The sequence below is a fragment of the Garra rufa genome, chromosome 11 (genome assembly GCF_049309525.1).
Source record: "Garra rufa chromosome 11, GarRuf1.0, whole genome shotgun sequence".
NCBI classification, from domain to species: domain Eukaryota; kingdom Metazoa; phylum Chordata; class Actinopteri; order Cypriniformes; family Cyprinidae; genus Garra; species Garra rufa.
In genome coordinates this window covers 30,140,868-30,166,986 of record NC_133371.1, presented here as the reverse complement: position 1 = coordinate 30,166,986, position 26,119 = coordinate 30,140,868, and the positions used below count along the sequence as shown (strand labels likewise).

The 26,119-nt window shown below is 35.5% G+C and overlaps 3 protein-coding genes across 6 annotated transcripts in view; 1 reads left to right on the top strand and 2 right to left on the bottom strand.

Moving 5' to 3' along the window:
* The window catches only part of ighmbp2 (immunoglobulin mu DNA binding protein 2), an 11,029-nt gene extending 5,369 nt beyond the window's left edge, over positions 1-5,660 (bottom strand). Inside the window, exons 1-9 of the mRNA XM_073849977.1 lie at positions 5,419-5,660; positions 5,125-5,294; positions 4,461-4,656; positions 4,210-4,307; positions 3,951-4,114; positions 3,659-3,859; positions 1,800-1,947; positions 1,525-1,699; positions 1,140-1,322 (exon numbers count right to left, since the gene is read on the bottom strand). Of these exons, the coding sequence (XP_073706078.1) occupies positions 1,140-1,322; positions 1,525-1,699; positions 1,800-1,947; positions 3,659-3,859; positions 3,951-4,114; positions 4,210-4,307; positions 4,461-4,656; positions 5,125-5,294; positions 5,419-5,495 (1,412 nt within the window). The 5' untranslated portion in view covers positions 5,496-5,660. The remainder of the gene's footprint in view (positions 1-1,139; positions 1,323-1,524; positions 1,700-1,799; positions 1,948-3,658; positions 3,860-3,950; positions 4,115-4,209; positions 4,308-4,460; positions 4,657-5,124; positions 5,295-5,418) is intronic.
* A 257-nt stretch (positions 5,661-5,917) lies between these two features.
* agk (acylglycerol kinase) lies at positions 5,918-11,276 on the top strand. Its single transcript, XM_073849982.1, has 15 exons — positions 5,918-6,159; positions 6,508-6,547; positions 6,676-6,755; positions 6,839-6,914; positions 7,002-7,094; positions 7,184-7,216; positions 7,305-7,399; positions 7,485-7,554; positions 8,428-8,507; positions 8,585-8,642; positions 8,774-8,921; positions 9,388-9,485; positions 9,565-9,635; positions 10,053-10,137; positions 10,223-11,276. The coding sequence occupies exons 1-15, from the start codon at positions 6,050-6,052 to the stop codon at positions 10,349-10,351; spliced, it is 1,266 nt and encodes a 421-aa protein (XP_073706083.1). The 5' UTR covers positions 5,918-6,049; the 3' UTR covers positions 10,352-11,276.
* Positions 11,277-11,349: 73 nt separating this feature from the next.
* Positions 11,350-25,298, bottom strand: dennd11 (DENN domain containing 11). Of its 4 annotated transcripts, none has more exons than XM_073849980.1 (10): positions 24,737-25,298; positions 23,131-23,230; positions 17,827-17,985; positions 17,375-17,531; positions 15,899-16,037; positions 15,529-15,660; positions 15,083-15,233; positions 14,922-14,990; positions 13,485-13,676; positions 11,350-13,368 (listed from the first exon to the last, which is right to left on the bottom strand). In XM_073849980.1, exons 1-10 carry the CDS (start codon positions 25,113-25,115, stop codon positions 13,356-13,358), a joined length of 1,491 nt encoding a protein of 496 aa, XP_073706081.1. In that variant the 5' UTR covers positions 25,116-25,298; the 3' UTR covers positions 11,350-13,355. The 4 variants fall into 4 exon arrangements, with proteins under 4 accessions (XP_073706081.1, XP_073706079.1, XP_073706080.1 ...); XM_073849978.1 differs by having other exon boundaries at positions 11,350-13,110; XM_073849979.1 differs by having other exon boundaries at positions 11,350-13,106.
* Between the last annotated feature and the right edge of the window lie 821 nt (positions 25,299-26,119).

The window sequence follows — 26,119 nt, the reverse complement described above, 5'->3', positions numbered from 1 at the left end:
ATTTTAAAAAGCAATTTATTTCTGTGATCAAAGCTACAAGCTACATAGAAATCATTTTAATATGCTGATTTGCTGTTCAAGAAACATTTTTATTATTATCATCATCAATATTTAAAACAGTTGAGTAAATTTTTTCAGGAAAATTGATGACTAGATAGATCCAAAGATCAGCATTAATCTGAAATAAAAAGCTTTGTTCAGGATCATGTGACTGGAGTAATGATGCTAAAAATTCAGCTTTGAAATCACAGGAATAAATTACATTTTTAAATATATTCAAATAGAAAATAACATTTTAAATAGTAAAAATACTTCAAAATTGTACTGTTTTTGCTGTACTTTGGATCAATCTAATCATTGAATGCACTAATCATTTAAAAGGTAAGATTTAGGAAAAAGTATCTTATGCTGACCATGAATGCATGTTATTTGGTTAAAAATATAGTAAATATTGTGAAATATTTCTATTTTAAAATTTTATTTTTTACTGTGATTTTCAACAACCTTTACTTCAGTCTTCAGTGTCACGTGATCCTTCAGAAATCATTCTAATATGCTGATTTTATTCTTATTAGTGTTAAATTTTCTCTTTGATGAATAAAAAGTAAAAAATATTTGAATAAAAATGTAAATCTTTTGTAACATTGTAAACGTTGCTACTCAGTGTTTATTTAATTTAGTAACTTTATCAATTCTTGCTGACTATAGCAATGCACCCCAAACTGGTACTGTTAAAAAACGAACAATAATAAATATTAATAATAATAACTAAATAGCACACAAAACTAATAAATAATAATGAAATAATTAATTAATGAGTAAAATACTTGGGGACAGTAATTCTTAGTTAAATAAAAAAACAAAGTAAAAACTAATAAAATGTTTATGACTTCATAAGTGCTTACGAGTAAGTACAAAGTTCAATTTTCCTAATTTGAAATGCAATATAAAGCAGAAGCTAAGACTCTTTGTGGGTGACAAGCCTATAAGCTATAAGCTATAATTTTCATAAAGCTATTATAATCTATCCTTTAAAATACAATAAATTAAAAAAAAACAATACAATCCTCCTCACACATGGTCAACATTGCAAATTAAAATTTTTCTCAGAAACTTTCAACATAATTTATATTACACACCTAAGCAAGTGTTTCTCCACTGAACTGTGTGCGATCAATTTGCCCTCATACATCTGCTCTGAAGCCCACTGCATGATGGCACTGTTCATACGGTACTGAGTGGTCAACATTCGAACCACGGAGTCTCCGTATTTCTTTATCAGCTTCTCCATTAAGCTGACAGACAGGCCTTTAGATGCAGCACTGTGAAAGATATAAATAACATTTATTATGACAGTACATTTCAACTAAACATTCATGGAATTTATGTAATAAAAAACATTCATATAAAAAAACGATATAAATAGTTATATCATGAAAAGAAAATGTTAAGAGCTTATCTCAGAAAAGATACCGTAAACCAAATAATTCACAACCATAAGATACATTCCCTTTTCCTTCATACCTCTGTGATTTGATTGTGGGTGGCAGCTGTTTGTAATCCCCAGCCAGTATGCACTTGCGTGCTTTGAGCAGAGCGATCCAACAGCTGCTCTCTAGAGCCTGAGCACACTCATCTATCACCACCAGGTCAAAATGATCATTAGGAAGATGTTTGAGAGGACCATCATCAGAGGCTCCTATATTACACAAATCAATCATATCTGAGTTTAAATCAGGCATAAACAAACAAACATATCCTGTGATAAAACTGATGACTGCTAAGAAAGGTTTACTTACCAGTGTTAGTTGCTAGAATAACTTTGGCTCCTTTCAGGATCTGAGTGATAGCTGTTTCCTCCCTGGTCCTCAGCTCTCGCCGCAGTTCCCGGATTTCCCGTCTCAGATTGCTCCGCTGGCCTTTGTCTCGAGCCTTCTTTATTTCATTCTGTCAAAGCATTACATTTTTGTACATTTTGACTACATTACAACAAGCTTGACTAATGGCCCCAAAACATGTATGAATAAGGCCTATAAATTATTAACATTCAAAACGTTCCTTATAAACCTGTTGTAAACAATCTGCTACATGCCACCTTCTGTCTGATTGATATTTCATGCTTATTTAGCAAATAAAAAAAACCTTTTAGTACACTACCAGTCAAAAGTTTTTGAACAGTATGTCTCTTCTGCTCAGCAAGGCTGCATTCATTTGATCCAAAGTACAGCAAGAACAGTAACTTTTTGAAAATTTTACTATTTAAAATAACCGTTTTGTATTTGAATATATTTTCAAATGTAATTTATTCCTGTGATCAAAGCTAAATTTTCATCATTACTCTAGTTTTCAGTGTCACGGGATCCTTCAGAAATTATTCTAGTATGCTTATTTGCTGTTCAAGAAACATTTTTTATTATTATTATTATTATTATCAATACTTCAAACTAATTTTTTTCAGGATTCTTTGATGAATAGAAATATCCAAAAGATCAGCATTTATCTGAAATAAAAGGCTTTTGTAACATTATAAACTATACCATTTAAAAGTTAGGAGTCAGGTGGAAAGAAATTATACAAATTAATACTTTTATTTAGCAAGGATGCTTTAAATTGATCAAAAGTGATAAAGACATTCATAATGTTACAAAAGGTTTCTATTGCAGATAAATGCTGTTCTTCTGAACTTTCTATTCATCAAAGAAATGTAAAAAAATTCTACTCAGCTGTTTTGAACAAAATAATAAATGTTTTTTGAGCAGCAAATCGGAATATTATAATGATTTCTGAAGGATCATGTGACTGGGGGGAATGATGCTAAAAAATCAGCTTTGAAATCACAGGAATACATTACATTTTAAAATATATTCAAATAGAAAACAGTTATTTTAAATAGTAAAAATATTCAAAAATTGTACTGTTTTTGCTGTACTTTGGATCAAATAAATGCAGGCTTGGTAAGAAAAAGACTTCTTTAAAAACATTTAAAAAAAATCTTACTGTTCAAAAACTTTTGACTGGTAGTGCATAATCATTAAATGGTCTACTTCAGGTCGTGATAAGTGTATTTTTGCAGTGAAATTACTGTTTTTACATTTTATTTTATATGGTTGGTATTATTTTAAGATGAACACTTACTGAATTGAAGCAACTGTGCTTTACTTGATTATCCATACATGCATTTTAGAAAAATCGTGTTAAAAGTGAGTATCAAATCTCACATCTCTCAGTCACTATTGTATTGTATCTTGTGTTTCCTACAAACTTCCCTATTAAAATTACAGAGCACATATTATTGGCAGCTATAGAGTGACAACTGATAATGTATATGCATTTTTTGTATTTATTTGTATGTAAATTTTGCATTACAACCTATCAATATTTGATCTGCACCAAATTGCATATTTTGCCCAGTTTGGGCCTCTGAATAAAATATGAACTCCATATTCTACATTCTATCATATATCATACTATATAATCATAAAATATAATTCCTTAAATATGATACTCTACAAAAAAACATGGAAAAATTGCTTGTGATACTGTTCTCTGAAATAAATTGCATCTAAAGCAATGGCATTTATTTTTAAATGTGGCTGAAACACTTTATGTAACACTTGAAGAGGCAACTCAAAACAATTACGATTAAACAAAATCTTACAAAAGCTTTGTCCATGTCCTTGCGAATATCAGAAATGATGTTGGCGTTGTCACTGTGTGCAAGGACCGCATCCAGCGAGTGTTTCTGAATCGACTCAAGCAGACGGGCTGGGTGACCCAATCTTAAAACCTTGACCTTGCTCTTTGCCAGCCGCTCCACCAAGTTATCAACAGCCACATTGGAAGGAGCACAGCAAAGGACCTGTTAACAAATACATAGATGTTCACCACAATACCACATCATATAATTTATACCTGTATTATCCAAATTAAGAGTGTGATATCTTGCTCACCTTCTGCTCCTGTTTCACTGCCTGCAGGATTACTTCAACAACTGTAGTGGTTTTGCCAGTTCCTGGTGGTCCATGTATGATAGCAACATCTTTTTGAGACATTGCAAAGCACACAGCCTCTTTCTGGGAATTATCTAACCCAGTGTTTCTAAATTCCGGTGCATCTGCAATATAAGAAATACAAACAGATTAGGTGTTTTTCCTGGAACAATGCTGTATTTTGCTTCCTTTTCACATATTACTCAATGTATTTGTTTACGTTGATGTGATAATGTCCCTGGTTCTGAGTAACCAAAGATGACACTGATCAGGTGAGATGCAGGGCCACTGCCGTATCCATTTAAAGACTTTAAGGCACTGCAAGTAGGAAATACATCACAAATATATCAATATTTTATCAAGTTAATTTTGTTAACTACTATAATAGCTCTACAAATTAGACATTTGATTTTGTTAAGGAAAAATTATTATTTGACTATTCTAGATGTATAAACTGATAATGGCATATACCTTGACAATCTCCTGTAGGTCACATCATTTGCCAGCTTCATTAGATTGTAAAGTCCATCTCTGTCTAAGTTCATACCATCTTGCATGTCATCAAATGCCACCGTCAGTGATGCTTGAGTAACACGTGTCACCACACCTGAACCCAACTGAGATGGCTGATTCTGACCCTCTGCCTGACACAAACCTATAATATCTCCTATAAAAAGAATACAGAAAATAGCAAATGTGACCCTGGACCAGAGTCATAAGTAGCACAGGTATATTTGTAGCAATAGCCAACAATACATTGTATGGGTCAAATTTGTCAATTTTTCTTTTATGCCAAAATCATAAGGATATTAAGTAAAGGTCATGTTCACTGGTGATATTTTGTAAACTTCCTACTTTCAATATATCAAATCTTAATTTTTGATTAGTAATATGCATTGCTAAGAACTTCATTTGGACAACTTTTTTCAGTATTTTGATTTTATGCACTCAGATTCCAGTTTTTTTCAGCCAAACATTGTCCTTACCTAACAAACCATACATCAATGGAAAGCTTTTATATTCAGCTTTCAGTTGATGTATAAATCTATAAAATAATATTTGAGTTCAGTGACTCAGAGGCTTCATTAAGAGTCCTGTATGAAATCAAGTACTTGAATAGATAAGAATGTCTCACCAGGTCCAAAGGTGTTGCTGGGAAGAACTGAGTGTCCTATACTTTTCCTGGGTTCAAAAACTACCAAAAGTCTTCCATACATGCCAGTACGCTGGCTTGCGATCTGAAGTTTTGGCAGGTATACTCCTTTGTGCTGTAGATTCTTGGGAGATAAATTCTCCTGCCATGCTCTGACAATACAAACAATTATCAAGAAAACATTTAATCAAGTAGTTCTTCATAGTTTAATACATTTAAGTAATGCAACTGGAACTAAATACAAGTGTAAAACAGATAGACAGGTATGCCATTTACCGTGTCTCTTCTAATTCAGCTTCTCTTTCTTCTTGCAGGAGCACAAGAGTCTTGGAAACGAAGTTTTCAACCTCCATAGCTGTCAAATCAACTCGTTGGATCTAAAAGGATGCTTGACTCTTCCTTTAGTTATTTACAACTTATATAACAAACATTCAAATGTTTATTATGTGATGTAAATAATAATTTAGCTTACTGACAAAGATGTGTATATGACGCTGTCATGTCTGTTTGTGTTTTTACAGCGCATGTACTGGAATCGGTCCGTCTCTAAATTCAATCCCACTCCGTACGGACGATCCAGGCAAAATAATTTCACGAAGAGGAATAGAAAAAATATTTAACTATTAAAACATAGAACGACTACATATTTATTTGAGTTATATTAAATAACCTTTATTCCAATTGTAAAGTATAAAATATTTACATTTACGACGAAATTAATGCGGAACGTATATTCCTCTTGAGGAGGAGGAATATTGTTGTTGCACCGGTCATGCTTTGAGAGAACGGTGGAATGTCAACGGTGAAGATCTACACTCATTCCTTGCTGAGTCTAACCTGCTGTTCGTTTTGCTTTGCAACATTGTGCTTTCACTGGGATATCTAGAAAGACAGTTTATATACAATAATGGCTCGGGTAGTAAAAGTGTTGCGGACTTTAAGAAATCACTGGAAAAAGTCCACATTTGCTGTGTGTGTGGTGTCATATGGAGGACACTGGCTGTATGGAAAGCACTGGTTTGTGTTATTACGTCTATCTATCTGTCTGTCTGTCTATCTATCTATCTATCTATCTATCTGTCTGTCTGTCTATCTATCTATCTATCTATCTATCTATCTGTCTATCTGTCTGTCTGTCTGTCTGTCTGTCTATCTATCGTTCTATCTATCTATCTATCGTTCTATCTATCGCTCTGTCTATATATCGTTTTCTGTCTGTTTATCTATCCATCTATCTATCTATCTATCGTTCTATCGTTCTATCTATCGTTCTATCTATATATCGTTTTCTGTCTGTTTATATATCTATCTATCTGTCTACCAACTCATTTACTGTGCTTATTAATTCTAGTATTTTTTTCTCAGTGATAATGTGCTGCGACGAGAAGCATGTATAGAAGCCAGGGTAAGGATCATTTAGTTTGATAATAACATGCTTTTTTCAGTTTTTAACAGTTTTAGTTAACTGTGATAACCCTGATACCCAGTACTCTAAGGTTCATTTCGGTTAAATATATTGTATGTGATTTTCAGGCATTTGGTCATCAGTTAATTGGACCTCAGGAGAATCTGAAGAAAGCCACAGTCATTCTGAATCCTGCTGCCTGTAGAGGGTATGATTATACAGATGGCCCTCACTGTGATTTGTAGCTATGTGAGTTTGTTTGTGTTATCATAGTTAACATTTTCTCTGCAGAAAGGCTAATCAATTGTTTGAGAAGAATGCGGCTCCTATTTTACACTTGGCTGGTATGGAGGTCAAAATTGTGAAGGTATCATTCTTTATTGATCAAAGTGCTGCTAAGTTTCTTTAGTGTAGGTGCTGTTTGGTATGTAATAATTACTCTTTCTTGTAACAGACTGATTATGAAGGCCAGGCAAAAAAGCTTATGGAATTGATGGATCAAACAGATATGCTGATCATTGCTGGTGGTGATGGGACATTACAGGAGGTATAGAAGTATCTTCATGATGTTGGATTATTAAAAAATATTTGACAACTTGAACATTTAAATGTTTTCATGCATCATATTTCGCACAGGTGATAACTGGCCTACTGCGCAGAGCTGATGAGGTACTTACTAGTAATAAATCTGTTTTAAGACTGGTTTGTTATATTGCACATTCCACAGTTTTCTGAATTTGAACTACTGTAACCACAGGAGAACTTCAGTAAAATACCAATCGGTTTCATTCCTCTGGGTTCCAGTAACTCTCTGAGTCAGAGTCTACATCTAGTTTCTGACAACAAAGTACAGTAAGTTTCATGACTTTACTTTTAATGTAGAAATGTGTAAATGTGTGTTGTGATCAGATGTAATTAGATGTTTCTGGTTTTTCAGGCACATTACTTCAGCAACCCTGTCAATACTAAAAGGAGAAACAGTTCCACTGGATGTTCTGCAGATAAAAGTAAATTTGATAGGCCTTTTGAAAGAAAACTCATTAAGATTTGACGTCTACACTTCCAGTCAAAAGTTTTTGAACAGTAAAATTTTAAATGTATTTTCTGCTCACCAAGCCTGTGATTATTTGATCCAGCAAAAACAGTACAATTTTGAAATAGTTTTACTATTTAAAATAACTTTTCTATTTGAATATATTTTCAAATGCAATTTATTAATGTGATTTCAAAGCTGATTTTTTAGCATCATTACTACAGTCACATGATCCTTCAGAAATCATTCTAATATTCTGATTTGCTGCTCAGAAAACATTTATTATTATTATTATTATTATTATTATTATAATGTTGAAAACAGCTGAGTAGAATTTTTTCAGGTTTCTTTGATAAATAAAAGTTCAAAAGAACAACATTAATCTGAAATAGAAATGTTTTGTAACATTATAAATGTCTTTATTATCACTTTTGATCAATTTAAAGCATCCTTGCTAAATAAAAGTATTAATTTCTATAATTTATTTCCCCAAAACATTAATGCTGAATGATTGATAATAACAAACATAATAAGAAATGTTTTTTGAACAGCAAATCAGAATACTAAAATGATTTCTGAAGGATCATGTGACACTGAAGACTGGATTAATGATGCTTTAATCACAGGAATAAATTACATTTTAAAATATATTCAAATAGAAAGCAGTTATTTTAAATATTAAAAATATTTCACAATAATACTGCTGTATTTTGGATCAAATAAATTCAGACATGGTGAGCAGAAGACAATTCTTTAAAAAACATACCGTTCAAAAACTTTTGACTGGTAGCGTATATTTAATTTCATTCTTTGACACAGAGCTAATTGTGTAATTTCTGTTTTTTAGAGTGAGAAGGAGCAGCCAGTGTTTGCTCTGTCAAGCTTACGTTGGGGTGCATTCAGAGATGTTGCTACTTCTATTAGCAAGTATGGATATATTTTTTTATTCACAGCATAAATACAAAATGCAAATGAGTATTGATAATGTGAATTTTTCTTTTAAGATATTGGTACCTTGGCCCCTTAAAAACGAGAGCAGCACATTGGTTTAGTACTCTTAAGGCAAGTACAGCTCTTTGCATTGTATTTAAAGAAGTCCTTCATTGACACTGATAGTACCATTATATATTGAAGCCTTCATATAAATTAATATTGAGATTGACAAAACTTTGACAATTTCTTCTCTCCTACAGCAATGGCCACAGACTCACCAGGCCTCCCTCTCTTATCTGGCTCCTGTACCTCGTCCACCTGACCTTCCCACTGAAATACCACCTCGGCCGAACCTCCTCTTCCGCATTCACCGCAGACTCAAGAACTACTGGAACCCTCCTATAGAAGGTGTTTTATCACTTTTAAAGACATTTTTATATGGAATATGACCCTGGGCAACAAAACCAGTCATAAGGGTCCATTGTTTCAAAATCTGGAATCTGAGGGTGTAAAAAAATCAAAATATCGAGAAAATCTCTTATAAAATTGTCCAAATGAAGTTCTTAGCATGCATATTACTAATCAAAAATTAAGTTTTGATATATAGTTAGTTATAGTAGGAAATTTACAAAATATCTTCATGGAACATGATCTTTACTTAATATCCTAATAGTTTTTGCCATAAAAAAATCGATAATTTTGACCCATACAATGTATTTTTGGCTATTGCTACAAATAAAAAAACAATGACTTCCTATTTTGTGTGCTTTATGAATCGGTCGTTTTGCCAGAGTGCCTTTGGTGTGATGTCTGAGGCTGAGACTAATGAATATCTAACATTCGAATTCATGTTTAATATCTTTCCTGTTGGTAGAGCCACCGAAAGAACCTGAGCCAGAGCGATGGGAGAGCAAAGACATTTCCGCATCGGAGCTTACAGTTAGCACACACAATAAAAACCCTGTCAAGAGAGTGAGTACTGACACAATAGTTGCTCTTTAAATGTAAATGCAATGGGTTTGTCCTGATTTGTGCTTTCTACTGTTTTCAGCGTGAAGACGATTCTATGGTGATAACTATGGATCCAGAATTCCTCACAGTTGGTCAGTTCATCACTGAGGGGTGAGTGTCATTCACAAGATTGTTTGTGAAAGGAAAATGAATAATACACTTTTTTTGTATGAGTTAAAAGTGTTGTATTTTGATTGTTTAAAGATAACATTTCTTACTTAAAAAGATGGTTCACACACAAATGAAAATTCTGTCATTAATTACTCTCATGTTGTTTCAAATCTGTAAGACCTTTGTTCATCTTCACAGTACAAATTAAGATATTTTTGATGAAATCTGAGCCCTCAGATTTAATCAAAGATACCATAATTTGCAATGGATGGATGAATGAAGTTCTTTTGGGTTTTGAACAACATGATAGTTAAAAATTTATATCAGAATTTGGGTGAACTATCTATTTAATGTAATTTGCCGGTAGAACTTTTCTAAGTTTCTGTGTATAAAAGAATGATAACTTGTGTCATACAGAACTAAGAAAGCATTAAACCCGATGGAGTCCATAGAAAATGCTTTGCATATAGAAGCCAGCGCTGCCAGTCTCAATCTCCCAGAGGTTGGTATATTTTTTGGAAACATTTTAGAATCTGATTTCTTTCTAACCATCCATTAATCTATTACTTTTCTTCTCCTGTCCACAGGAGGGTGCTGGCTTTTATGACATTGACAATGAGGAATATGAGGCAATGTCTGTGGAAGTGAGACTGTTGCCACGGAAACTGAGGTTCTTTTGCAGTTCGGAGCGAAGGGAGCAGCTTGCACAGGCTTAGTGATGACAGTGCCATGATGATGGGTTGTGTAAAAGTATGGAGGGGAGCCTGAGGGACTGTTTACGAAACTGGAAAACATACCAGTTACACCAAAAAGCAGAGTTAAATTAACTTTCATCATAAAGATTGCTATACTCAAACTGAACAATGTGTTCTATGGACCTTAAAGGGATAGATCACACAAAAATTTTATTTTGTTATTAAGTATTCACTCTCATGCCATTCCAAACCTGTAAGACCTTCATTCATCTTCAGAATACAAATTAAGATATGTTTGATGAAATCCAAGAGCTTTCTGACCCTGCATAGACAGCAACGCAACTACGACGTTCAAGGCCCGGAAGGGTAGTAAGGACATTGTTAAAATAGTCCGTGTAACATCAGTGGTTCAACCATAATTTATTAGTCATGAGAGCATTTTTGTGTGCAAGGAAAACAAAAAGAACTTTATTCAACAGTTTCCTCTCTTCTGCATCAGACTTATGTCACATGGACATTTTAACAATGTCCTTACTACCTTTCCAGGCCTTGAACATGTCAGTTGCACTGCTGTCTCGGATTTCATCAAAAATATCTTAATTTGTGTTTCAAAGATGAACAAAGGTCTTATGGCTTTGGAACGACATGAGAGTGAGTAATGACTTAATTTTCATTTTTGAGAACTATCCCTTTAATAAAAAGGGTTGAATGGTGTCATTTTGATGGTTTTTACCAGCATGGATGAGGTTATTAACTTATTACAGGCATAAAGTACAGACTGGTTTACTTTGAATGTGTTGTTGTTTTTACAAAAACATAACTTAGTATTATCATGAAAAGTGCAAAGATGGCTCAAGAACTTGCTTAGGAAACTTAAAGTAATACATGATACTGTATGTGTCTGAACAGATAAGGACCAAGAATAAAAGTCATTATCAATCACTTACTTTGCTTATTTTTAAAGGTTTTATCTATTTTTGTCTTAAAACCACCTCCATATACTGCACAAACAAAGCAAGTGATAAAAAAGAAGGAACCATTTATTTCAAAATGGCAGTGAATAAGAATCACTGGCTTCAAAACAACAGACACATGCTGTTAGTTTGTATTATTGTATAGGTAGTGTGTAAGACAGAGAGGCATTACACTAGTGCTTTGTGATACCAGCAAAAGAGTAAAACTCAACATTCGTTTAGCTTGTTATTGTGACAAAGACTTGTGTAACACTTAGATAACTCACAAAAAAATATCGCACATACACATTACCAGACAATTCAACCTGTACATTCTCCATTCATGTACAATAGGACACTAAATAACCAACCAACATCCTGCAAGAGGATGTTTTGAAAAATGTATAATACAGAACGTTTTCTTGAGGTCTCTGATAGATAAGAGATAAGAAATGTAAAAACCAAAATTCACATTTCATCAAATCTAGATATAGAAGCAACTGTATTATTTAAGTTAAATATTTTATTTCATGTCATTTAAAGAACTTTATCCATCAAACCGTGACAAACCTGAGTGCCTGCACTCATTCCCAAGAAATCAGTTATCATTATCACTCTGCATTATTTTATTTAAAGGTTTGAAACTTGATGAACGAAAACTGTAAACTCAAAAAAGGTCAAGTAAATACTTTTCCACTTAGATTTTCTTTTAAATTTCACCTATATTAATGAATAATTAACTGTCCAGTTAGGGTTTTCACAGGATGAACATATAAACACACACAAACCACAATCAGTCAGCCTTGTGAGGCCTGTTTTCTGCCGTTTTCCAGAAATGATTGACCCAAATACATTTAAATAAGAAACCCCATGTATATACAAATTCAAAGTCTTTAACAAGTAACAATCAGGAGAATTCACTGATGACAGACAGGAATAGAATCACATTCTTTTCTTTAGAGCAAATTAAAGACTCAAAAAGCTGAATGTAACATCATATGTGCATCAGACTGTGCATTAAATGTACGATTTACATTCAATACAAAGAGTGCTAGTGATTAAAGGCCTGTCCAGAGTTCAATTCATTCGTTTTTAGCACAATGATACCCGTTCATACAGGAAATGCTTGAACGGAGAATGGCATAGACCAGTGGTTCTCAATCCTGGTCCTGGGGGACCCCTGCTCTGCACATTTTGCATGTCTCCCTTATTTAACACACTGGATTGAGATCATCAGCTCGTTAGTTCAGTTCATGGATCTCTCTCTTAATGAGTTGATGATCTCAATCAGGTGTGTTAAATAAGGCATACATGCAAAATGTGCAGAGCAGGGGTCCCCCAGGACCAGGATTGAGAACCACTGGCATAGACAGCATTGAAATGATAGTCACAGTCATTGTCTATTTGGGTAGTGAAATAAGAATGACCGAGATCCTTCTACACTGTTGTTCTTTCCTATTCATATACGTCAATAAGCTCTGTGCCATACTACAGTAGCAAAACTGATTGTGTCTATTTGTCCATGCACAATAGATCACAAATAATACAACAAACACAGTGACTGATGATTTCCCAAAATGAAATGAATGTTCACATGTATATGATTAAGTTCTAAAAATGAGGCGTAGATTGTGAAAATCTTCACCTTCACAGTACTGTGTGTAATATGCAACATCCATAAAAGTTTTAGAAATACAGATATGACTTTACCAAACCGTTATTACCAGCAAAAATACGTGGATCCGGGAGAGTTGCTCCTTTGACGGATTCTCTGGCGTCCAAATGAAGCAGATTTATATTCACTTCAGTTCCCCCAGACAGCACTGGCTAGAAGAACAAAGTCACAACTGAAGACCACACGATAAAAAGCAGTAGAGAGAGAGAGAGAGGCACAGAGATCATCATGTTTTGGAAACAAGCTTAGGCAGAGTCGAGTAGAAATCCGAGATGGCTGGAAGGATACTAAGCACATAGATAGACAGACAAGCAGAAAGACATCACTGGCTGCAGAGTGCACAAAAAGCCTGCAGACGGGGATTGCACCTTGTTGGTGTTGGTAGTATCCAGAGGGGTCAGGAATGGCTCCTGAGATAGCCAAGCCAGAGAAAGAGAGAAAAGAAAGCAGGTAATCAGTAGGCAGTGTGTCGTAGCCCTACAAGAAAATGGGCTCCAGAGAGAGCGGCAGAGACTGAGAGTCTTACGGGCAGCAGGGGTTGTCGATAACCAGCATGACGTCGATGCCGTAGATTTCCAGCAGGTCCACGAGGAAACCGCGGTCACCCTGAGGATCCAGCCCCATGGCTCGCACGTGTTCAGCAGTCAGGGTGGGGTCGGCGCTCGCCGCTACCTCAGACAGGGTCTGGAAGATTCTGTTGTTTTGCTCCATGAAGAACCTGGATCACAAATGAGAAATTCCATACAGATTAATTACAGCAAAAACAGAAGAAAAGAAACTGATTCATTTTTGTCTTCTTTATGCACAAAAAGTATTCTTGTAACTTAACATTACGGTTGAACCACTGATGTTACATGGACTATTTAAAGAGGTCCTTACTATCTTTCTGGGCCTAAGAACATTTCAGTTGCGTTGCTGTCTATGCAGGGTCAAAAAGCTCTCGGATTTCATCAAAAATAATTTATGTTCTGAAGATAAACAAAAGTCTTACGGATTTAGAAGGACATGAGGGTGAATAAACAATGATAGAATTTCATTTTTGTTGAACTTTAAAGGGATAATTTACCCAAAAATGAAATTTGTATGTCTATCTGCTTACCCACAGGGCATCCAAGATGTAGGTGACTTTGTTTCTTCAGTAGAACACAAACAAAGATTTTTAACTCAAACCGTTGCAGTCTGTCAGTCATATAACGTCAGTCAATGGGATCCACGGCTTTGAGAGTCAAAAAAAAACACAGACAAAAAAAAATTAAACCCTGCGGCTCGTGGCGATATGTTGAGGTCTTAACACACAAAATTGGTCTGTGCAAGAAACTGAACAGTATTTAGTTATTTTTACCACTGATCCACCGCAATGTCCAACTGTCCTGAGGGTGTTCACAACAGTCGGTGTGGGACGCGCCAACATGCTCTGGCATAGTAGACGCATTAACAGAAACGATCTGTTGCGTGTTGACTTTTCGCAGACTCCCAACTTTTGAGCTGATCGACTGAAGTTATGGTTGGTTGCTTGCTCTTCGTCACACGCTCAGGACAGTTGGACATTGCCGTGGATCAGAGGTAAAAAATTATTTAAATACTGTTCAGTTTCTTGCACAGACCGATTGTTTTGTGTGTTAAGATCTCAATGTATCGTCACAAGCCGCAGGGTTTAATTTGGTTTTGTCTGTGTATGTTTTTTTGACTCTCAAACCCAAGGGTCCCATTGACTGCCATTATATGACTGACAGACTGCAATGGTTTGAGTTAAAAATCTTTGTTTGTGTTCTACTGAAGAAACAAAGTCACCTACATCTTGGATTCCCTGGGGGTAAGCAGAAAAACATCAAATTTTCATTGTTGGGTGAACTATCCCTTTAAACTTCTTTCAGAAAAGGTGTATTGTGTTTTTTCATTTCCAAAAACTGCTGATGTGAAAAACTGCCATCGCTGTGCTGAGGTATGTAATTCCATCACGTACAAAATGAAGAGGTCTTCCTCATTAGATGTGCAGTCTCCATCCACCTCCTGAGAGTACAGCAGCAACTGCCTGCAAAGTTATAAAGATCATAATTTGCTTGTGGAACAGTTTTCAGCCTTGTTTTTCCTTATAAACCTTTCAGATTTTAAAGGCTGATGTACCTTTGTTCACAGAGCTTGCGATACTTCTCTCGGTCCGCATTGTTGAGTCTAAGCAGAGGCTGGAGGCTCTCTCTGTGTGTCTTTACATTCTGATTGTCAATGTAGACATCATACAGCTCCTTCTTTTCCTCAAAGATCTTCTCTGTTGTACCTGAAACCCAAATAATCACTTCACTAATTTATTCTTACTAATTTGCCAACTAATATTTATGTTGGGAGTAAAGGATTTTATTTCTTAAATCCACTACCAAGAGCTACAAATAAGTAAAAAATTACTTATGTCGCTCCAAACCTGGAATGAAATGAGGGTGAGTAATTAATGACAGAATTTTCATTTTTGGGTGAACTATCCCTTTAACCTCCATTGTTTACAACGGTTAAACATGTTTGTGCCTGTGGAATTATGAATTTTGCCTTTTAATCTTTTTCTTGAGTGAGAAACTTACAGGCCACGTAAGACAGTTCAGTCTCAAGAGTGGAGATGTCAGCGACGTTGATGTAGAAGAAGGGACGAAACTCCGGAACAGACATGCCCATCCCAGGAATGGACACATTAGCAAGGCAGCAGCAACAGTATACTAAAAAACGCAAGTCAAAAACATAACATATCAAAATAACTGTCAGTTATAATGTGTGAAGACATTTTTATTTATTAGAGTTGAAGACTATAAAAAAGCACAAATCAATGACAATGCCATGACATGTGCAAAAGAATGTACATGATCTTTATCAATGAATTTAAGCTATCTTTAATTTGTTAAGGAAAATATGCAAAGACATTAAGCCATGTGTGTGTAAATGGGTTTCTGCTCTCACCACGATAGCAGACCACACCGACAGGGGGAGGAGAGAAAATGAGGATGCGTTTCCTGAGCAAAGCAAACTTCCACAGCACCATGATCTGCTCTCCAAAGAAGCGGATGAACTGGGACATGCAGCCAGCCGGGTGTGTAATCTAATCGGAGATAGACAGAGAACAGAAAAAGGGGAATGATTTGTGCTTCTGATCTCTTAATAAATTACATACAGACACGTCACACATATTAAACAGGCTCTTGAAATTTTAAGAAAAACACGGCAGCTTTTGTGTATTTGAACCCTTTCCAACAATAACTATGATTTTGAGATCCATCTTTTCACACTGAGGACAACTGAGGGACTCATATGCAACTATAACAGAAGGTTCAAACACTCACCGATGCTTCAGAAGAAAAGACAATGCATTAAGAGCCAGGGGTGTAAACTTTTGAACAGAATGAAGATGTATATGTTACTTATTTTGCCTAAATATTTAGTACAGCCTTTCAGAATCTACAGAATATACTATAGAGAATATACTCTCAGAAAACAAAATAAGTCAAATTTAGCCTGACCTTCAAATTCAAAAGTTTTCACACCACGTCTCTGGTTTTTAATCTTGTGTTTCCTTCTGGAGAATCGGTGAGTGTTTGAACCTTCTCTAATCTTTGCATGAGTCCCTCAGTTGTCCTTAGTGTGAAAAGATGGATCTCAAAATCATACAGTCATTGTTGGAAAGGGTTCAAATACACAAAAATGCTGAAAAACCAAAGAATTTGTGAGACCTGAAGGATTTTTCTGAAGAACAGCAGGCAGTTTAGCTGTTCAGGACAAACAAGGGACTCGTGAACAACTATCACTAAACAAAAAAACAGCTGTGGATCATTCGGGTAACAACACAGTATAAAGAATCAAGCGTATGTAAACTTTTGAACGCGGTCATTTTTATAAATTTAACTATTATTTTCTCTTGTGGACTATACGTAAATGTCTTTTTATGTGAAATATCTTATTCAAGTCAGTACTAAATAAAAAACATGCATTTTGTATGATCTCTCTTATTTTAGAAAGTGCATCTTCAAGACTGAACAAGGCTTTACCTAACAAACAGCATAACCAAATCTAGTTTTGAGATAAAATATACCTCAGCATATTTTTTTAACAAGAGTATCTCTTGTGGAATTCTTCTTCAACAATACAGGATCTTGTGGTTTGTGAACAGAGAAATTTGTCTCACAATAGTTTTTCTTGTTTTCACGAAACTGAACTCTCTCGTGCTTATAATGCTGCTAGGAGGTGCAGAAGTATTGCACCCTGGTTAATCAGTAACATGAAATTCCCTGAGTGGCCTGGCCTAGATTTCTTGAGAAACTAGAAAAGAAACACCAGAAAAAGAAAAACAAGTCTAATTATCTAATACTACTGTCATAAAAGCGTTGATACTGTCATGAAGCTTTGATTAGTGACAGATAATGCTTGGTTATATCTTCAAACCTTCATCTCTGGATGCATGCAGCGGTTCACTATGGGCCCAAGAGCACTGGTCGGGCAGGCCGTGACCAAACCGTTCCCTCCCGGAGGCAAAACTGCCTTTTTATCCTCATAGAAAGCTTCCAGTGGAGAGTACTGACCTGGACACTGCAACTGGTGCCTGCAAGAAAGCATGTGCAGATTGTTGTCACAAAATGCTTTGCACTTAACAGGAAGCTGCTTTATTTAGATGCAGACATTGAGAAAGAGGTTTCTAACACAGTTGATCACAGTGTATTTCATATTATAATTTGGCATGATGCGAGTTCAAATTAAACAACAAATTCCATGTCACATAGCATGCAACCCAGAGCTTATGTTTAATACATGAAAGCATCTTAAAATAGAAATGATGCATGCAAAAGAGTAAGAGAAAAGACATAACAAGGTAAAATGTGATGCAAGCATACACTTACCGGACTTGGTTTTCCAGGAAGTGCATGTAACGGTACAGCAGTGTGTAAGAAGGAGACAAAATCCCTACAGATTTCATCCGAGCTCCTCTTTCCAACTCACTCTCCACGGGCATGTTGGCAAAGCATGCTAGTCCAAAGTAACAGCCTTTACGGAAATATCTACAAAAAGAGACAAGCACGTTTAATCTGGATTCATTTATATATAGAGACACAAAACTAACCTGTTTGGATGAAAATATGCAACTGTTACAGAATTGCAAAATATCTTGAATTAATTACTTGTTAGTAAAACCACAAAAATGGCTGAGTCTTACATAACAGGATGAGGGGAAGCATGAAAACACAAAATTTACTTCATTTTTTTTTGTCATGGCCAATTTCTGGACTCAAAACATTTCTACCATCTCTAGATTGTTGGTTAAAATTTAATGTGAATAACAGATAAACACCATAAAGGATTTTATAATGGTTCCAGGGCAAATGTGACACTTGACATGAAATACAAATTGTATGACTAAATTTTAATCTTAATATGCGTACCCAATGTTAATTATAAAGGCAAGTCTATTAGGGCTATGTATTGGCAAGGGCCTCACAATATGATACATATCACGATACATGGGTCATGATACAATATATCGATAAGTCGGCATTGATACAATAAGTCGGCAAACAAATTTAAATTCCAATTCCAATTTATTTTCCATCCTTTCAAATTCATTAGAACTGCACAGTGTGATTGAACAGAGAACTCACTGAAATGTATTAAGTGCATATTGTTATTAAACACTTTATTATTACATTTTTACTTCTTCGTAAATTGTGGGCACTGCTACGTCCGTTATGTGTCTGCGAGTAGGGATCGCGTAGCGCGGCTCCATAGTGTTCACCATATGCCTGAAGCCGGCATTTTCAACCACACTATACGGCCGGTTCCGGTAGCCAACGTTACTTTTTCCAGATACTTTAGCCTACTTTGTGTAATAACGAAAACATTTATTTCAGTGAAAAAATAAGTCCAAAACTCTCTATTTTAACATTTTGAACAATAGGGCTCTACAATCTTTTGCTTTTTTTATTTTTTTATTTTTTTTTCTGAAATTCTTGTGTGTTTTTTCTGATAATCAAATGAACGCATAAACATTTATTTATTTTTAATCAAATGAAAAATAAACCCTTTTAATTTTTGGTTTACTGTTAAAATCAATACATGGAAGAAAATTTAAAAAATTATATTCCGTTTAAAACGTTTAAATAATTGTAGTTTTTTTTCTACAAATAAGTGGTTAATCTTGTTGTAATATTTATTTTTTATCATATATATTGTTTTATGTAAATTATTTAAATAGGAACATAAACACTTACATTATACTGTACAAAAGTAATACAAGACTAATATTGTTCTGTTACATGTTAAACCGTACTTTTATTTTGACAGGTTGCCATTAAGTTTCTGTGTGTACAGTATGATATGATGCTAGTTTTCTCAAATGAAACGGTAAAAGTGACACTCACAGCAGCTTTGGAGATTGAGTTTATCTGTTCATGTGAGATGCAAAGGCCAAAAATTAGCGGGAGCATCACGTGTGCTTCAGTATGTAGTAAAAAAAAAAAAAAACGTCTCCGCCATTCATACATAGAGAGGCAAACGGAACATGCAGGATTCATATTGAAACGGTCTTTTTGCATTTCAGTTTTCACAGACACTAGTCCATATCGCGGTTTGAATTAAGTGACAGACCAACTTTTGATTTATTATTCCAAAAATCGACGAATTCCGTGGTATTCCGCGCTATAGTAAATTCCGTTTTTATGAATGGAGTCCGCGATCCCGTCAGTGTTTTCGCCGAGGAGACATTGTAAACGTGCGACCATGTAGAGACAGAAATCACATGCCTTCGTGTAAATAAGATAAATAACATAAGGCAATTTAGTTTGTTTAATAAAATAACAATGTATAGACCTGTTCTATAGGAAAGATAACCTTAAATGACTTCTATTGTGATCTGGCGTTATATCGAAAAAAATGAACTTGACGTTCAAGGGCGCGGGCCGCCCCCCTAAGATAATGGTAGGGGAAACACTGGATTTGCAAAGCTTACAAATGACATTTTTTTGTCTAATTCAGTACTCCCTGGTATAGTGTTAAAACCAAAGAGCAGCCACACGTCAGCTCTAAAAGCTGGAGGCGCTTTTATATTTTCCGCCATGCTCACTCTTGCTTACTTCTGATATCATACTGCTTAGCGTTTTGTTGATAGCGAGTTAGCGACATCTACTGGAGCGGAGGAGGAGGTCGTTTGCCACAACTTGGATCGATACTAGTGATGCTCCGATCGATTGGCCACCGATCATGATCGGCCATTATTGGCTTAAAATAGCTTGATCGGCGAACCCCAAAAGCGCCGATCAAAAAAGCCGATCACTTGACGTAAATTACTCGTGTGACTTTTTCACAGGTGCATGCACGGCGCACAGGTAAACAACAGCAGAGCGGAGCTTACCAGTGGCAACATGAGTACTAAATTCCTTATTCATTTTGTAAGGGTAGTCTTGTTATTGGGCATGCGACACAGTCGTGCGTGTACAGAGCGCTATAGTTTTGCCGGAGACGTTCAAGTTTACTTTCGGTTTCATTCTCTGCTATCTTCAGTGAATGGTAAATGTGCGTGTTTGAATGTAAATGAATGTATCTTTCTATACCCGTCATATTGCAATAATGTTACCGCTGTATGCAGGGACCGAAATTAAGTTTTTGACACACCGGCCAAGTTGGCCGGTGGATTAAAAAATCCACCGGCCAAGCTTATTTTTTTACCTGCCAAAATTCTGAACGATTTAACACAGATATATCCAAAGCACATTATTCTGTATATTATGTGTGCTCCGGACAGAGAGGAGTGACAATTAAAACATCAATAAGATAAACAACTTTTTGGTCATTTTAGATTTTTTATTATAACTTGGAAATGTTTTTAACGAACTATCTGATCTAGTCAGACTACTTGTTTTCTTTGTCCATGAAATCTGGCCTCCTGCTTCTGACGCAGTCTTTGTGCCACAGCAGGGTTCAACGCTAAGGAATTTTCTACTGGCCCGATTGGGCCAGTGGTTCAGATTTTTACTTGCCCTGCCAAAATTTTTACTGGCCCCACCAAAAAGAAAAAAAATAGTTAATATTTATTTCTTAGCCACATATTTTAAATGTGTCGAAAGCCAAATATAACTATACATACACTTTTTTATTCAGCATAACTTTTCTTTAAATACAATTGATAATTTAAAGAATTAAAGAAGTATTGTAAGATTTCAATAACTAAAATATATATGCCAGCAGGTGGCGGCACGAAACTGAAATTGATCACTGAATCATATTCATTTGATTCGTTTGAATGCATGGTTCATTCAAGAATAAAGCAAGTGACTCTCTTTATGAATGGGAAATTGAATCATTTCACTAGATTCGTTTAAAAACACATGTTCACTTTTAAAAGAAACACCGCTGTGTTTGAATGGAGACGCGCAGAGCCGTTGCACATCTACAATCAAACACAGCAGTGTGACTTGGTCCAGAATAATTTTGACGACGGAAAAATCAGCCATAGTGTTATTGTCAGACAATGTAAGTCACTTAATAATAACTTCTTGTTTATTTAACTGCTGTATTAAATCAATATCTCATTTACAAACTCCCATAAAAAATATTAAAAGCTGTCACTCATCTTAGTTTCCGATATCACAAAGCTCTATTATAATCAACGACGCTCTCTGTACCGCAAGATCAATCTCTTATTTACACTCTCTCTACACTTTGTTTATAGAAGAATTCTTGAGATATATCTGTGATACATTACTGTGCTGTGAACCCAGACACGTCGGCATTTGGCTTTCTGGTGTATTTAGGACTTACACAACAGGTACAAAGCAGCGATCGTATTTATCTCTGCCATGGTTGATCGCGCCTTCTTGTTATTCGCGCTAGTGACGGGAAAAACTACAGCGAGTGACGCGATGCGCATATTCGCTTGGCTTTCGGTGTGAACGCACCTTACTTAGACTGTATTTGCGCACGGCAAATTAAACTTTAGTGAAGGCAGCACTGGCCCGATCGGGGGAGCATCACAGAGATCCGTGAGACTGATACTGATTAACATTAGCCTACTGGTGAAAAGATTTACTCGCCATGTGGCGGATGGCGCTTTAAATTTAACTCGCCAGACAGAGAATTTGCTCGCATTTGGCGAGTGACGAGTGTTAATTTCGGACCCTGGCTTTATGTCTGATTGTTGTCATCAGTTCATGTTGTAGTTCAGTTCATATAGAATGAGGAGAAACGGTGCGCGTGTAATTTACGTGCGTATGTTTAGCGCTATTTTATTGCATCATAATTCTAATGATCGCATATAGATGTTACTGAGGTGAATGTTTATGTTTCCAATATACAGACAGATTCTGATATATCATATTTAATTCAGCCTAAACTACATTTTACTACCTTTATCCTAATGACTGTGCAATGCTGGATAATATAATCCTTACATCCTCTTAAAAGCAGCTACAAATAACAAGCAAAGAACATTTACATTATCAAAGAACTTTATCACTAACTAGTGTAGCCTAGTCTACTGCAAGGTACACTTCCGTTATAATCAGTTTATCTATGTACACTGTATGATGAATACATCTCTTACCCATGTGGCGCGTTAAGGCGACGTGGCCTCTCTATGCGTGTTTATACCACGGCAAGTTTCTGAAGCATCCTAGAACTGACTCTCTGCACTGCATCACTAAAGTTAGGCGCCTTTTTGACGGATAATAATAATAATCGTCTTGCTATCGTCAAAGGCATCAACTGGTGATATCTCTAACTATCGTTGATACACGATACTATCGTCTACAAGCCTAACTTTGTGGTTCTTCAAGATCTTGACTGTAGCCTATTTCTACAGTTTTTTTTTTCAATATAGTTAATTTTTAGTTAGTTTCAGTTCTACAAATGGTGCAAACTCTGCTAGATTATGGATAAAAGATTCCCATTCCCCTGCCATTCTGTGATCGGCAGTGATCGGTGATCGGCTATCATGATCTTGGTGATCGGTATTCGGCCCCAAAAATGCTGATCGGAGCATCTCTAATCGATACTTGAGGTTGGACTATCGAAACACTATCGTAAAAGAAATTATCACGATAGTTAGATGTATCGATATTTTTGCACAGCCCTAAAGTCTATAGTATAGATATGCAAATGTTACAAATGCCCTCTGTCTCTTATATGTGCAATGGCATTCATGGAAGAGATCTCACATGAAGTCACTTGAGATTCGATGCGAGCCGCTTGCCATGGACTTGAACTCTACTCCCTCCAGATTCACATCTTCAGGTAGGCACCATTCTATCATGTTCCCTGTAAAAGACACAATGTGGGCCAATGTAAACAATTGTGAAGCTGTTGGACCAGGTTTAAATCAAACAGTGTTTGCAGAAGAACACAGAAACTCTCTAAATGCCTTTTTCCGCTGAACTCCCTTTGAAAAAAAGAGGAAGTCTTAAAGACAGTACAGTAGTCAGCTGTATGACTTATACAACTTTCACTACATAGTGTATTCATTTCCTTACATGTGGTATGACAAAACAACTTCCCTTGAGGGAAAATATGCACACTTGTATAATGAACATGTTTTTAGCTTCTGAATTAAGAGTTATTATTGATGTTTTGTGCAATCTACACTGTAAAAATCAATTTGTTGAGTCAAGTTAAAAAAATGTATTACCTGGCTGCCGAAAATGTTAAGTTTAGTCAACTTAAAATGTATCTATACCCATATAATAAGTTATCACTTAGTACAACTTAAAATTTCAAGTTGACTAGACGTATTTGCTTTGACTGAATTTAAAATTTTAAGGCAGCAGGGTAACAAATTATTTTAAGTTGAATCAAATTGTGTTTTTTTTGTTTTGGTTGAATAAAGAAGAAGTCTCATAAAAACTCTGAAACTTGATAAAGGAGTAGTTAGCATAATCTTTCCTTATTATTATTTCTTAAAAAGAATGAACAGTAAACAAAATACTACTAATAATGAAATTATTAATTCGTTTTGCAATATATTATTTTAAATATATTTAAAAAATATTATTTATATATTATTAATTTATATGTCATTTAAGTCCTAAGTAGCACAGGTATATTTGTAGTAATAGCCAAAAATACATTGTATGGGTCAAAAAGATTTTTCTTTTATGCCAAAAAATTATTAAAATATTAAGTATAGATTATGTTACATTAAGATATTTTGTACATTTCCTACTGTAAATATATAAAAACTTTATTTTTGATTTGAAATATTCATTGCTTTAACTTCATTTAGACAACTTTAAAGGTGATTTTATCTTCTTCTTTTCTTTACCCTGAGATTCCAGATTTTCAAACAGTTGTATTTCGGCCAACTATTGTCCTATCCTAACAAACCATATATGGAAAGCTTATTCAGCTTTCAGCTTTCAATTTCAACAAACTGACCCTTATGACTGGTTTTGTAGTCCAGGGTCACATTTTATTTTATTTTTAGTATTTTAAAACTCTCAGTATATCTAATATACAGGAAGCCATTTTGTTGCCGTATGATAATAAAATCTAAAGAGAGGACCCCTTTAGACCCTCGTGGCTGTTTTTCAGGATCATTAGGATGTTAAAAATATAGTAGCCTACATTTTACGTTTTAATAATTTAAATATTTATAGATAATCGCTTTCAACACAATCAAACCATCATGATTTATTATAATTGTGACATTTCTAAGAACTTAGCATGTTTTTAACTAGATTTTTCAAAGATTTCTCCTCTTCATCTTCATCATCTCAGACATTATTTTTACAATTTTACCTCAAACAGCCATTTTACAATGAACCTCACCCGATCTTGTGTCGAAAGTCACAACAAACACTGCAACAATTTGGTCTTTTTCTTCCCATCCAGTGATCCTCCGATCCCTGACTGACAGTCCATGAAAGGCGCAGTCTCCCTCTTCATCAGTGGCGGAAGCATCTCCTCCCGGGCCGCTGTGTTTATAAGGAGAATGTGCACTTTCACCTGAAACAGCTGTTACACTACTCGGTCTCGCCGGGCTTGTGTTCAGGGAGATATCTGCTCGTACACCGCCCTCGGTCGGGTAACTAGATAGACCGGATTGTATTGAATCGCCAGTCTCCGGTGATGGAACCGTTGGGGCAAGTTCGGCCGGGGGAACCTCCTCCCAGTCCAGCAGCGGAGCGCGATCCGACTGCTCAACCATAGTGTTGTCGATACTGACTATCGAGGAAATCAAATAAATCGTCGCACTCGATACCGAGCGCGTCAGTCAAAGCGACAAACGCTACGCATGAAACGGAACATAGCGCTTGTAATTCAAACGATCCCTATTAAATGTAGTAATCCAGACAGGGTAACAGACGCTACCCAGGCGTACACTGTTTTGATGATGTCACATGCTTCCGCTCACGTGGTGCAAAAGGGTTATTGTGATCTACCTCCCACCCGAAAAATAAATACACTGTATGATGTTGTCTGTGTGCGCAGTAGCTTAAAATAAATATGCTGACGACTTTGATGAGCATAATTGGCTTTCCTTGACAGTCAGAATTCATGCCTGGAAACCACAATTTAGTTTTTTGGATGTTTAATAATAATTAAAATTGAAATATATCTGGGCCATTCCATTGAATTGGTCCAAATGCTGTCCCACAATAAAAAATAAAATAAAAAACATTTAAAAGCATTCAAATCTTAGATGTTTACTAAGATCCTTTTAGTATCATATTGTTTTGTTGGGATTGTTCTGGTTGTACTTTTTGGTTTCCTTTGTATTCTTTTAGGTAAGTAGGGGAGAGCGGGGTAAGTTGTCACACTGGTCATAACTCCAACACTAGAAGCTCTATCTCAAAAATGAAATAGCCACTTTGTGTGATTACTTCTATAGTCAACCTCCTGTTCACATGTGGTCAAGACTACTCTAATCTGAGGTGAGCACAATTTTTTTTTATTTTTTGACCTAAAAGTAAAAAAAAAAAAATCACTTTAAATTTCTTTAGTACGACTTTGTTAGGTATAGATGTTAAAAAATATTATTTTGCACAAAATAGAGGAGACAGTAACGTGTCTTTTGATACTTTAGCTGACATGCTCCCTGATGAAAAAACAGCATATGCTGGTTAGGTATGTTTTGATTCTGGTTTTAGCTGGTTTATGCATAAACCAGCAAAGGGCCAGCATAAACCAGCAAAGGACCAGCAGCTAAAA

Excerpts from the sequence above, each read along its gene's own strand:
- agk (XM_073849982.1), top strand. The coding sequence starts at position 6,050 with ATGGCTCGGGTAGTAAAAGTGTTGCGGACTTTAAGAAATCACTGGAAA. Across the intron at positions 7,095-7,183 it reads GTGATGGGACATTACAGGAG|GTGATAACTGGCCTACTGCG; the intron begins GTATAGAAGTAT and ends TATTTCGCACAG. Across the intron at positions 7,217-7,304 it reads TACTGCGCAGAGCTGATGAG|GAGAACTTCAGTAAAATACC; the intron begins GTACTTACTAGT and ends CTGTAACCACAG.
- dennd11 (XM_073849978.1), bottom strand. The coding sequence starts at position 25,115 with ATGGTTGAGCAGTCGGATCGCGCTCCGCTGCTGGACTGGGAGGAGGTT. Across the intron at positions 17,986-23,130 it reads CGAATCTCAAGTGACTTCAT|ATATTTCCGTAAAGGCTGTT; the intron begins GTGAGATCTCTT and ends CTCTTTTTGTAG. Across the intron at positions 15,661-15,898 it reads CGGTGTGGTCTGCTATCGTG|TATACTGTTGCTGCTGCCTT; the intron begins GTGAGAGCAGAA and ends TGCGTTTTTTAG.